The 13,111-nt window shown below is 49.2% G+C and overlaps 6 protein-coding genes across 6 annotated transcripts; 3 read left to right on the top strand and 3 right to left on the bottom strand.

The window, feature by feature from the left end:
* Positions 1–168: 168 nt before the first annotated feature.
* CDV56_109636 (ceramidase) lies at positions 169–1,308 on the bottom strand (the record flags this gene model as incomplete). Its single annotated transcript, XM_026763255.1, has 4 exons — positions 169–346; positions 400–916; positions 1,066–1,156; positions 1,213–1,308. The coding sequence occupies 4 exons, from the start codon at positions 1,306–1,308 to the stop codon at positions 169–171; spliced, it is 882 nt and encodes a 293-aa protein (XP_026619067.1).
* Positions 1,309–2,549: 1,241 nt separating this feature from the next.
* Positions 2,550–3,640, top strand: CDV56_109631 (putative mitochondrial carrier protein; the record flags this gene model as incomplete). Its single annotated transcript, XM_026763250.1, has 2 exons — positions 2,550–2,601; positions 2,697–3,640. The coding sequence occupies 2 exons, from the start codon at positions 2,550–2,552 to the stop codon at positions 3,638–3,640; spliced, it is 996 nt and encodes a 331-aa protein (XP_026619066.1).
* Positions 3,641–3,986: 346 nt separating this feature from the next.
* On the bottom strand, positions 3,987–5,609 carry CDV56_109625 (uncharacterized protein; the record flags this gene model as incomplete). Its single annotated transcript, XM_026763244.1, has 3 exons — positions 3,987–4,196; positions 4,259–4,324; positions 4,386–5,609. 3 exons carry the CDS (start codon positions 5,607–5,609, stop codon positions 3,987–3,989), a joined length of 1,500 nt encoding a protein of 499 aa, XP_026619065.1.
* A 1,635-nt stretch (positions 5,610–7,244) lies between these two features.
* Positions 7,245–7,758, bottom strand: CDV56_109622 (putative prefoldin subunit 1; the record flags this gene model as incomplete). Its single annotated transcript, XM_026763241.1, has 3 exons — positions 7,245–7,413; positions 7,503–7,669; positions 7,729–7,758. 3 exons carry the CDS (start codon positions 7,756–7,758, stop codon positions 7,245–7,247), a joined length of 366 nt encoding a protein of 121 aa, XP_026619064.1.
* A 1,511-nt stretch (positions 7,759–9,269) lies between these two features.
* On the top strand, positions 9,270–10,016 carry CDV56_109616 (uncharacterized protein; the record flags this gene model as incomplete). The annotated part of the gene is made up of 1 exon (XM_026763235.1): positions 9,270–10,016. One exon carries the CDS (start codon positions 9,270–9,272, stop codon positions 10,014–10,016), a length of 747 nt encoding a protein of 248 aa, XP_026619063.1.
* Positions 10,017–11,548: 1,532 nt separating this feature from the next.
* Positions 11,549–12,574, top strand: CDV56_109609 (uncharacterized protein; the record flags this gene model as incomplete). The annotated part of the gene is made up of 1 exon (XM_026763228.1): positions 11,549–12,574. One exon carries the CDS (start codon positions 11,549–11,551, stop codon positions 12,572–12,574), a length of 1,026 nt encoding a protein of 341 aa, XP_026619062.1.
* Between the last annotated feature and the right edge of the window lie 537 nt (positions 12,575–13,111).

Raw genomic sequence — 13,111 nt, 5'->3', positions numbered from 1 at the left:
AAATAACCTTGAGGGATTTCAGGGCAGACTTCTATAAGCTAGATTCCAATGATCTACATAGATCGGTAATAGCAAGTTGAGCAAGTTGAGCACGTCTGGAGCGCCTGGCTCCACGTGTCGCAGATAATGGGGCAGGCTCGAGTCAAAAGGACATATAGGCTAGTTAAATCAGATTGACTTCTTGGCCAGTCGACTTCCGGAGTCAGTACTGATGCGGACAACTTCTGGGAAGTTCCAAAAATGAGGCCACCACAGGTGATATTCCTCTTGCCGTTTGTTCAGGCAATGGCGCAGCCAGATACCCCAGATGATATATAGGTAAGCTCCAGTACCAGTCATGAGATGCCTGCAAGAATCCATTAGCAAAAAAGCCCGAGTACTGGATTAAACTAAACATACCACCAACCATGGCCTTCAAGGAAAATACCCCAAGGAAGACCGACTGCCCGACGCCATCCGCGGATCGTAGAGCAAAAGTGGTTATCCAGGCTCCAAATGAGGAATCCACCCAGAAACATACTTAATCCATAGGCAACCATGAACCACATGGTTTTGAGAGTCTTCAAGTCCCTGACATTCTCGTGATGCTGATGTTCCTTGGAAGGCACCGGGAGACCTTTCTTTTCACGAGCCAGCCGATCCTCCTCAGTCGAGTGCCGCCAAGATGGGCGAAGTGTCACTTCCATGGTGTACATACTTCTCAACACGACGACGGTTGTCAAGAGCGCATACGCATTCTGATGGAATACAGGATCCTGAAGGTAATGGTAGTAAAGGGTGATAAAGACGGCCAAACTCGTCAAGGCGATAGCGAGAAAAATACGGAAGCCGAGGGGTCTCAAGTAAGAAAATGAGGCATAGCACATCAAGCAGGTCGTGTAGATCATCGAGAGCTCATCAACTAATTGCATCGGATCTAGTACGCGGTCAGCAATATCCGCACATATCCTTCTTAGTGACTGGACTTGCATTTGAGAGTCGAGTGGAATAGGAAACTTCCAGTTCCAACTAAGAGATATCCATAGAAAGCTACCTGGAAGATTGTATCATGTCCATATCGCCGACAGTTCCGGATGCCCTTGAGTCCAAGCCACATAAACAAGAGATTTGTCAGACTATTGACAATTTCGGCGGAGTAGATGGTCGCATAGTAGTCCTATATTTCAGAACATGTGAGCATAAAATCAGGATCCCAGCCGAAGTCATACACACCTCTTCGCACCAGTTCAATGTTGATGTGACAGGGCTCCAATATCCAGCCTTGGAAGGCGGATATGGAATGAAGGTTGGGAAAGACCACTGAGGCATAGTGGCTCTCCGCGGCGGGTATCGAACAAACCTCTTTTAGAATGCGCCGAGTAAATAGGAGGATACGAATGTCATCGCAGCGAAGGGGGGAAAGAAGGGATGTAAAAGAAAGAAAGAAAAGAAATATCTTAGTCATGTAGGTAGACAGATTATTCCTTCCCTTGGATCAGGTAGCCTTCCTATCCAGGAACCTACCGATGCTTTCATGCAAACCCGTGACGTCGATTTATTACACAAATCAGCGGGACCCATCAATGTGAACTCCGATTTGCAGCGTGCCGATTGGCCAGACCACTACTCCGCAGGCTGCCGAACCCGGTGGAAGGCGTATCGTCATGAAATTACCGGTGTTCGTTCAGTTTCTTTGTCCACTGAAAGGTACCAGAGCTATCGGCATATGATCGGGTATTTTTCGCTATGGATGCTGTTTGCAGCTTATGCATTCTTCATGTGCCAGTACCTTGGTGTTATTGGCATTCTTCAGAGGCTGACGTTGAGCAACGGACGCCGCGGGCACCGAGTGCTTACAGGTAGCAGCTATAACATGCAGGGAATCCTCTGACAGCATGCCTAAGGCGTCTGCCTGCTTACTCCGAATAATGAGTGTGATGCATGGAATGCTTGCAGAGAATATCTCAATGAGGTCAGGGCGTTGATTAGGAGTTTAATGGGTTCCAAATCTATCTCCTCGTCTATGAACATATCCTTCTCAGACAACATGGATGGACATAACCTAGCACTCCCCTGGGTATCTATGTAGATACCTTAGGCAGCTCTGTATCGTCGTATTGTACCCCGTATGGTCAGGTAAGGTACCTTAAGACATAAGGTATCCATGGATCCAGATGTGGCTGGTGCTTGGCCAGCTGCGGCCAATCACAATGCAACCAGCCTGAAACCTGATGACTTCACCGATAGTCGTGCATCTGAGATGAAAATGCTGGAGGCCCTTTGCGCCCAGAAAGGCAAAGTCAAAGCCTACTTCATAATTGGGAAGTGACTCAGCTTTCATCCTCAATAGACTTTCGTCGCACTTTCTTAGCATTGAATTCTCTTTGAAATGTGGTCATTGTATATTCTGTTGTGAATCAACCGCTGAGCGGTCTCTGAGTTCTGGTTCATATATGGTGCTGGAGCGCCATTGTTAACACGAATGAACTGAAGCAATTGTGCCTATATCGTCAACCTTAATAGAAGATAGCGAGCTCCCGGGGCGAACCTGTGGAACTCCTGCAAGGGAAATGTCGAATAATGCTACTTACGCAGTGACGCCGGTGAAGACCACCTCAACATGTAAGAACGTTGTGGCTATCTATCTTTGAACAAGACTATCAAACTCAAGCTCTCAGCGCTGCCACAAGATTTGCTAACGCTTTCTTCCTGTTCAGCGTCCAAAACCACATTCCATTTCGTTGCCGGTCTCTGCTCTGGCCTGACCTCCTCCATTCTTCTACAACCCGCAGACCTCCTCAAGACCCGCGTACAACAGTCTCAGAAAACTGCTTCTCTCCTACCTACCATCAAGACGATTCTCTCCTCTCCTCACCCCATCCGCAGTCTATGGCGTGGTACACTTCCTTCAGCCCTTCGAACCGGCTTTGGCTCAGCTCTATATTTCACAAGTCTGAATGCTTTACGTCAAGGCTTAGCGCAGACAAAAGCTCCCATGGCCATCGCCGCTTCGAGCAGTGATGGAAAAGGTCTTACTTCGTCGTCTGCACTACCCAAATTGTCTAACTGGGGCAATCTAGCCACCGGCGCCGTTGCACGTACAGCTGCGGGTTTCGTGATGATGCCAGTCACCGTGCTCAAGGTACGCTATGAATCGGATTATTATGCGTATCGCAGTCTTTACAGTGCGGGGCGCGATATCGTCCGTACAGAGGGTGTACGTGGCCTATTTTCAGGATTCGGAGCGACTGCCGCACGGGATGCCCCGTATGCCGGACTTTATGTTCTTTTCTATGAGCAATTGAAACGACGCCTAGCCTCAGTTGCAAGCTCAGAGCAGTCAGAGCAGCCACTCAAATCAACTTCGTCTTCATCCATCAACTTCGTTTCTGGTGGAATGGCTGCCGGCCTGGCCACGGCGATCACCAACCCTTTTGATGCTGTCAAAACCCGTCTGCAGCTCATGCCTGGTAAATACGGGAACATGATGCACGCCGTCCGGTTGATGATCCGCGAGGATGGCATCCGAAGTCTGTTTGGTGGTTTAGGGCTTCGCATTACGAGAAAGGCACTCAGCTCGGCACTTGCTTGGACCGTCTATGAGGAGCTGATTCTGCGCGCTGAGGAACACTGGGCTGAGAAGAACAAGATCAACTTATGATGATAACTTCATTGCCTTAACTTGCTATACATTTCCTTGTTTTACACTTATCAGAGCTTGTGCAGCGGTTTGCAGGGAACTACGGGAAATGAGAACATGGCTCCTCTCCTGATATTGAGCTTCTTGTATGATATATAACGATGAACATCCCATCTCAACCTCCAGAAAAAAAAAGGAAAAAGAAAAAGAACCCCCAAAACCGAGTACAACCGAGTACGACTTGGCGGCTAATAATGTATCATATATCATCAGACATCGCAAAGACCAATGGGAGTTGAGGTTGGGCATTCAATGTGAAGAGATCTGATGTCGTTCCAATATACCACCCAAAAAATCAACTGGCTAATTATGTGAAAATCCATGCCCTCCGGTTGGGGCTCTTCTTGCGCACAAGGAACATCTTGTCTTTCTTGCGATCATTGACTTTGAGTTCGGTTAGGGTGCTTGAGGTCTCAGTCACGAGCTTGCCTTCGCGTAGTCGCCGTGTGTGAGCGAATAGCTCTTCCTGGAAATCTTCAGATATCCATTGCTTGATGATGATGTAGTTGCTGTCGAGCTATGGGGAAAGGAAGGTCAGTATGGCGCCGTCTTGGACTTGGAGGTAGACAGATGACTTACCTCATCCCAATCCCAAGGCAGGCGATAAGCAATCAGTGTGTCTGGGAGGATATACTTGCGGTGGACCTGCAATCAATGGTGTTAGCGCTCACGCAATAGCCCAGCCCGCTGAATCCATATCACTTACCTTGATCCACGTTGTCTTGTGGTGCTCAATCTCCTTCTCCTTCTCTTTTTCCTTTTCCTTTTCTTTCTCCTTCTCCTTTTCGCCTTCTTTTTTGTCTTCCTTGTCTTTCTTCTTCTCCTCTTCCTTGGGTGGATTCTTCTTTTTGTTGATGATGGCCTCAATCTCTGCCTCGGTGTAGCCAAACTCCATCTTTAGTCGGGCCCTGAACTCGCGGTCTTGTCTCTCCTTCTCCTCCCGCTCAGCAATGCGCCTCCGCTCTTCGGCGAGCTTCCATTCATCGATAGCAGCCTGCTTCATGGCCGCCTCCTTCTTATCACGTTCCATCTTCTCGAGCAGCTGCCTTGCTTGCTCATCGCGAAGTTCCTTCTTAATACGCTCGCGCTCTTCCTCTTCCTCAATCTTGCGCTGAAGCTCCTTAAGTTTCTCCTCGCGCAGCTTGGCCCGCACTTCTTCCTGCTCCGCAGCCTGACGCTCCGCCTCTTCGAATTTCCGTAGCTTGAAGCGGAACTCGGCATGCCGCTGTTCTTCCTCCATGCGCTGCTTCTTCTCAAACCGCTCAAGTCGTCGGAGACGTTCGCTGATCTCATCTTCATACCAGTCTTCTTCTTCTTTAACAAGTTGAGTCTGGTTATTCTCATGTTCACCGCGCCGGCGAGCAAGCTCCCGCTCTAGACGTTCGATCTCCATCTGCTGCTTCATGAGCTCGAGGTCCTGGCGTGCATCGTTCCTCTCGAGCATCCGTTGGTCGATCACCAGTTCGTAGTCACGTTGCTGACGAGGAGAGGCCTCATGGCGGGGAGAAGCCTCGCGAGACACGCTGGTGCTAGCAACAGGTCGACGATGCTTTCGGAGAGTAGTTTCATCCTCCGACTCGATATCGACAATGGTTGTGTCCTGCTGACGCTGCTTGCGGTTCTTGTTGGCACTCCTGTTGGTGCTCTTGTTGCGAGAGTCGTTTTTGATATCAACGATTACTGCGGGAGGAGGAGGAGGCTGCTGATATTCACGGCGGCGCCGACCGCCCGTTGAAGCGGAGCGATGGATACGGACGTCTTCATGCAAGACAGGACTGAGATAGCTCGTACTGCTAAATTCAGGTTCATAGCGATGACGAGACACAGAACGTCTTCTGACTGCGTGTCTGTGGCGGGGAATGTCCATGGAGACGTCCGACTCTGAGTAGTCCGACTCAGACTCAGTGACTAATCGTGCACGACGAGGCATCTTGATCAGGGCGTGCTTTCTTCTAGGAATTTGATTATATATGTGATCTTATTGTGTGGTCCAGGCTGACAAGGCTGAATTAAGTCGGGTATAAAAGCGGGGTGGCGCAGGAATCTATATATGAGGGGGCCCGTGAGGGGAGGGGGCCGGCAGCTGTATAGAGTTGGAGGGAGTTGGGAGGAAGGACAAGAGAATAGGAGGGAATAAGAGATGAAAAGAAGAGATGAAAGAAGAAATAGGACTGACCTCGAAATCGAGCAGACGAACCAGCCACACCCTTCGTAAAAGCGGGAACGGCCAGCGCTATCAGACGAGGATGAATGGATGATGACATTCAGCTGAAGTGGGGGAGGAAGCAGGTTTAGGTATCACAGGAGACCTGAGAGATCATCGCCAACGGTCGGACTATGCGAGAGGGGCCTAACTAAATTTGTTTCCCTTTTGCTTAACACTATGGATTTGACAATGATTGAAAGACTGCTCCAAGTATCTCCCCTCGAGATCTAGTGCGCGTGCACCTTTCCGACTGCACATTCTCATTGTAGGTGAAACGCCAACTGGCGGCTGTAGAAACAATCGACCAAAACGATCTAGATGGGATTAACTTCGACTCGATGCCAATCTTCCATTTTCACTGCTTTAGGCGCCTAATCACTTCTAGTACAATACCCAGATCCGTATCCAATAATCCATCATTCTTGTTCCTGATCCAAGGAAACTGATCGGTTGATCCCGCTGTGACCCAAGAGTCATTCCCAGAGGTATCATTCTACCTACTTTTGTCATAAATGACTTCCGCTCCCATCTTTGTATCCACACGTCTGACACTAGGGCGTGACATGTCCTTAATCGTGTTTCCTCGTCCCTCGTGATGAGGGTACACTGGACGTTGGTGCTGTTGCTGCCCGATCGCACATGACGCCACCCACGCAATAGTTAGGGGCGATACTACTAGATTCAGGTGGGCCTGTGGTGGATGAGGTTCTAGTATCTCCCTTGAGTCTCTTCTCTGCCTTACTCTTGAAAGTTCCAGGGGTATGAGACTACGAATACGATTAAGCTCCACTCTCAGAGCTGCCTATTTTGCCTGACAGCTTCTTGGTGATATCGATGGCTAGTTTATCGGGTCTGCTGTTGATTGATCGGGATTCACCTTTGCCACAGCATAACGCTAAGGAAGTAGGCAACAGATGTTGATGCCCTGCAATGGGCAGAAGTATGATTATATGAAGACTATATGGTTTTTAGTACCAGAACCAGTCATCATTAGATATGGTTCTGACCCCCACTATATGAGAAGCGCCCTGCCTTTGTCTAAGCCAACCCCTTCGGGCCCGCCGGACATACTTCACACTCCTGGTTGTCTTCACGAGTAGTTGTACACTTTCCCAAAGGAGCGATCGGACGCTGGCTTGTTCAGGGCATCAGCGGGGTCTCATTGCATTTGAGTATGCTCAACAGCCTTGGCGACCTGCCAGCATCGAAGCACCTTGCAAATCCTGTAGAGCCTTTTGCTCTCTGCCATACTCGGGGATTTCTTCAACTCCTCTCAGGCTTTCTCAAATATATGAATTGAGGCAGTTGTTGTCTGCCGACTTGTCGTGCACATGTGATATTGTGTTTGACTCTCATTAATCATGCTCGTCCACCAGACTTCAGAATCTGCTCCAGATTTTCACGACTGTTCTTGTGCGTCATCTCGAGATAATTCAATTTCTTCTCAAGACCCTCAATGTCTGTTTTCAGCTCAGTGCTTTCGGTCGCTAACCGCTTGTCAACCGTGTCCATCGGAACTGCCACGAACCTACAGACAGGAACAGTCAGCCTTGTCTCGACATCCTTACCCTTTAGGGCAGCCGAGGCTTTTTTTAGCCACGCGGGACCTGCACTCACATTTTCCCAACTCCCTCGTAGATCTTTGTGTCTTTAGGTAGTGATACAATTTCCTTCGAGGTCAATTCGAGGAGTCGGATGTTCTTCTGCTTTGCCGTGATCTGTGCCTTGGTTACGCCAATCTGTTGCTGCGAGCTGATCGCTTGAGCTTCAATCTCTTGCAACAGCTATAAATCCAGTGTTAGGAGGCGAAATAGTAGAGATATATGCGCGTAGTGACTCGTACCTTCTGAAGAGCTTCGTTGGGGATGGACATGTCGATGAGGGCAGAGGAGGGGTAGTTGATGAGGGGAAGATTGGCGTCCTTTAGATCAATTACTTGGGAAGTCCGTGTTCAGTGCGGTAGCGGCGAGTACTCTGGAGCTTGTAACTATGAAGTTTCCCCAAGCATTTGTGTTTGCCCAAACTATTCGTGGATCTTCAATGCATTTGGCGTGGAGTTGAACGATACAAACGGACCGAGTTGTACCCCATGAATCCATACTTGGCCCGAGCTCCTCCGATGGCCAGGCGGTAAGGGGAAATTACCAAATATGGCTACATAGGGCATAGGGCTCGGGCTCATGAGAGTTACAGATCTATCTTAGGTCTCGAAGACCTTATTTTACTTTGCAATAGTTAGTTAAGTGGGATAATGGAGATATGTAAGTCATGTGCCTACTCGCTATCTGCTTGTGTCTTGCGGATCAATCGCAGGTTGAGGTTATCTCATGACGTAGTCAGGATTTATATACTTCAAATGACTACAAAATCCCCGCAGAAAAGTGAAGGGTAAGTAAGTGCGACAATGATTGCAGGGAAGCAAAAACCTCAAGCTTGACTCAAAGCATATGGTTCTGAACCAAGGGCTGATCATGATACAAATATCAGTTACATCAGCCGATATTAGACAGCCAGAGGTTAGTGCCTAATGGACAACAACGAAACAAAGTAGGGTCGAATAATACACATTACAACTGGGTCTCGATGACAGAGTCATCTACTCAAAATTATCACTAATTCATAGGAATCACATTATACGTACCAGTGTTGTCGTTGACTATGATTGCCATTATTCTGCAGAGACTGAAACAGCATAGGCTGGAGAACAGTCAGTCTACTTGAGCATTTCGTACCTCAAAGCTATGACGATACCAATAAGGCCAGTCCGCCAGTGCTAAAGGTCAGTAGGGCAATTAACCACTAGTACTTAGGTGGTCGCTGTGGCCAGAACCAACAATGACATCTCGAAAAGAAGGTCAACCAAACAAATGTATTTCTCGAAGACTCTGAGAGCCCAAAATAAGTTATTGAATTTCCAACAGCAGAACCAACAGGAAGAAAGGTACAGGTGGGCAGGGATTCTACGGTTGGCCGTCGGACATGATGGCCCGTTGCTGTGGCAGGGATGCTGGTGGAGACTGTGCTGGAAGGGCAGCATACATGATCCACGCCTCGCTCTCCATTTCGTTGACCGATCTGAGTGCTTCAAATGATAAGATTCAAGCAAGAAGAAATTGTGAGTTTGTTAAAGTCCCAGTGATCATTCATTTTGGATAGTCGATTTCTCGTGCAGTTACTATCTATCACCCGCCCAAACAATACTAATTGTTTGGTTTACTACTTCTAGAAGTCATTTGTTGTTAGCCGCCAAATCCATCGCCCCATTGGCATCGAATCTCCAGAACCATACTTGGAACGTCGTTATAATCGTTGTTTCCGACAGTCATCAGCACAGCTGGGCTGTGATAGGGTCCAGTGGGCGAATTGCAGCCTCTGGCAACCAAAATGAAGGCTTCATTGTGGATCACGGCCACATTCCTCGCTTCCACGGTCCTATCTATAGAGACATTGCCATTCTCACCCCCGCAATTCGCAGAAACCAGCAAAAGAGCATACGATGTCTTACAAATTCTGAAGCGCGCCGATAATAATTGCCCGGGGGGTTACGATCCTTGCACCAACCTAGGCCATTCCGACGTTTGCTGCAGAAGCGACTCCATCTGCTCTCGAGACGCCGCCGACAATATCGCTTGCTGCCCTACCGGGGCAAAATGCACGGGAAGTCTTACGGGGTCGTCCACCGGCACCGGGACCAGCTTTAGATTTCCTGGAACCGCAACCGCGACACCGACCACGACTACCAGCGACGCTACAATAACCGGCTCTACGTTGACTGGGGCTTATCCGTTCATCTACGTCCCCACCACATTCCCCAATGCAGGCGTATGCTCGTCATACTGGTCCCTTTGTCAAAGCGAGTATTCGCAGTGCACTTCGTCACTTGGAGGTCGCTACGGAGTCACCGTCGCAGGAGGCGGTGCAGGTGTCACGGTTGTGGGTGGTGGTGCAACGGCCGCCGCGTCTGTTTGCTCGAGTCTGAGTCAAGCTGCTTGCCATGGGCTCAACCTGGGGTACTGCGGCACGTATAGCACGGGAGGAAGCAACCAGAACATTGCTGTACCAGGCCGGGCCTCCAGCTTGCAGGACTTAGTTTTTGGTATGGTCGTTGGTGTGGCGGGAATGTTTATCTGAGCCTTTGCGGCGCTGAACTATGAGGTCGACAATATGAGACGCCCTGCTAAGTTTGTTTGCCAGGAGTTCCAACAGGGCATCGTACATATTGGCCTGTTGTCACGACCCTTTTTCTCTTTTACGCTTTGGATGACCCATGAAACGATTGACTGATGATACTTATGTTATGTACGCATGTATTTGAGATGGCGACATGTTTCCCAATATGCTTGTATATAGAAGACGAGATACTTTCATCGATCAACATGACGAGCAGAACCAGATTGACTCGATAGAGTTTCACCACCCTACCTTATCTCTGACGATCATTTGAATGGGATTGTACATACTGTTCATGCAATCGGGTTGATCGACTGATTCACCAGGCTCCTTGTGAAAATCCCTTCACTCAGAATTATTGGTTGATCGGAATCGACTTGATCGAGTGCGGCCTGAAATGGTTGATGCAGGGAAACTCAATGCCTTGCCCATGCGCAGGAAATGCCCAATCTCGTGCCCGAGATTCCAACATTATCAAGCTTTCGGGTTTTCAAGGTATTAGCGTCTCCGGATTGCCTGAAGATGTGTTCCTACATGAGTACAAAGTACATCAGTACACCGCTCTGGTGATTCGAGTCCGAGCAGCCGACACGTCAGTGAGCCTAGATACATTAGCTAGCCCAAAGACCGGAGACAAAAAGGTCCGTATCGATGGAAAAAAAAAGTTGACGCATTGGAAAGCCCGATGTGGACAGTCCTGCATCGAGCTGATGCAATTCGTTGCTAGTCGATATACTGAGGCCGGGTAATTCTGGGATCTTCTGTTGGTGGACCTTCTAGACGGTCACTCGCCCGTCTGACGGTCTGAGTAAGTCTCGCCGGCCGTTGAAGTCAGGCAATCATAAGAGTCGAACGCAGTGACCTAGGAGTGATGCTGTCAGGGACGGCACCCAAAAGAGCGGGGATGATTCCATGTGAGGGGCAGTGATGTTGATGCCAATCACACCGACGGCGGATGATGCCCAGTTATTATGAGAAATGCTGATAGGACAGAACAAGGAAAATATGAATTGATTCCCAGCCTCCTAGATTTCCAGGTAGTGTCCGAATCTGAGTTATTGCAATATAGCGTGCATCGGCTGTGTTGTAGCGATTGGTCGTTGGTATCAGGAAATCCGGTGGTTGGGTTTGGGGAGGCTGGGAGTTGTGCTCAGTCTCGACAGTCAGACCTCCACGAGCTTCCGGATCGCTTCTCAATCTTCCATTCTTTCCTCTTCATAGAAACATTTTCGCTTACTTTGATCATTATCGCAACATTTCTACATTCCATTCGTTTTAGAAACCTCGTGGAATCTGCTTTATCGCATTCCTGCTATCGGAACTATCCGAACTATATCTTGTCAAAAGTGTCACTGCCTCTGAGCTGGTCGACTGCACAACAAGTGACGGGCCCAAGCTGGGTTGGTTAGAGATCACAGCTAACAGTCCAGTGTGGGCGACTGATCGTTACTTTGCGCTTGTTGTTCAAGGATCTTCGAAACTGCTGCTTCGCCATGAAGACATTTCGTATAGTACGGCCAGCGATCTCCATTCTGGCTGTTCTGAGTCAACTACGACTATCCGCTGCGACCCCGCTGGAACTCGAAGAGGCCAGTCTCGAGAAGCGCTGTGCGAACCCTTGCGGCTATTACGGCCAGCTATGCTGCACATCAAGCCAGACCTGTGGTACCAATAGTAAAGGACAAGCAGTTTGTTTGGACTCATCGAGCGGCAGCGGCGGGACCTGGGAATACTACACCACTACCTACGTTATCACCGAGACGGATACCCAGACGATTACTTCTACGTGGAGTAGCCTGATAGCTACCGCAACGAGCTCGACCAGTTGCAGAGCCGACCTCGGCGAAACGGCTTGCGGCAGTACATGCTGTGGTGCTGCGTATGTCTGCGCCAACGATCAGTGCATTGTGGGAAGTTCATCGATATGGGCAACAGCCACTGCGACGCCTCCAGTACGGGGAACGAGCCAGTCGACTCTGACTCAGACCGCATCTGCGACGACCACACAAGGTTTCATTCCACCTGTGGGAACAGACGGCGCAACTTTGATCGGAGTCCATGCTGCCGGAGGAGGACTGAGCGGTGGCGCGATTGCGGGCATAGTCATCGGCGTAATTGCTGGCGTTTTCCTTTTGCTCCTGCTATGCGCCTGTCTGTGTTGCAAGGGAGCTCTAGACGCCCTGTTCGCCTGCCTTTGTCCTGGTAGAAGGAAGAGAAAGGATACGACGTACGTCGAAGAGCGATACCATCATCATGCGCATGGAAGCAAACCCGAAGGGCGTACCTGGTTTGGTACTCGGCCAGCCGCCTCAGAAAGAGGCGAAAAGAAGTCCAGATGGGGAAGTCTGGCGACCATTGGCATTATTCTCGGCGCCCTTGCGCTGTGTCTAGGCTTGAGGAGGCGCAAGGATCAAGACGAGAAGAGTGATTACACTTACCCGAGCTCTTACTATTATTACTCCGACTACTACACCAGCGCAAGTATGTCTCCTTCGATCCTCCAAATTGACCGTCAGTAGCTAACCGTCTGCGTTGTAGGTAGCGAAAGCTCGGATAGGCGAACGAGAGACACGAGACGGTCCAGAAGATCTCGCACACGCTCACGACGATCATGATTTAATGACTTGCTCCAAATGACCCGACGACATTTTCGAACATGAATCCTCCGTCTCCCTGCGAATGACTGAACTTTCTCAAGGAGCTTCCCGAACAATGGATAATGCATGGATCGGCGCTGGCCTTGTATTTTATAATTATGCTTGCTCTTTTTCCTTTGGTGTCTCCATTTGCGATTTCTGAGACGGACATGTGTGACAATTATCTTCGTGTGATTACTTTTTACCTTTATGACCCTGACGGATTGGACGAGAAAAATGATGTAAATATGAGCAACGAATGCGAACGACCCGAGTTATACGGCAATAACGAAGCCCAGCAATCCAACGGATCCTGACCAGTGCAGGGTTATTTGACCTGCCACGCAAATAAGATGCTATAGATTTTGTCTTGGGACAGAGACATCCAAGCATCATGAGCTGGAAGCTGAAGAGGGCCTC

This window comes from Aspergillus thermomutatus (assembly GCF_002237265.1).
Source record: "Aspergillus thermomutatus strain HMR AF 39 chromosome Unknown NODE_1, whole genome shotgun sequence".
Taxonomy (NCBI): domain Eukaryota; kingdom Fungi; phylum Ascomycota; class Eurotiomycetes; order Eurotiales; family Aspergillaceae; genus Aspergillus; species Aspergillus thermomutatus.
Note: the sequence above shows the minus strand (reverse complement) of the source record. Positions and strands in the feature narration are given on the sequence as shown.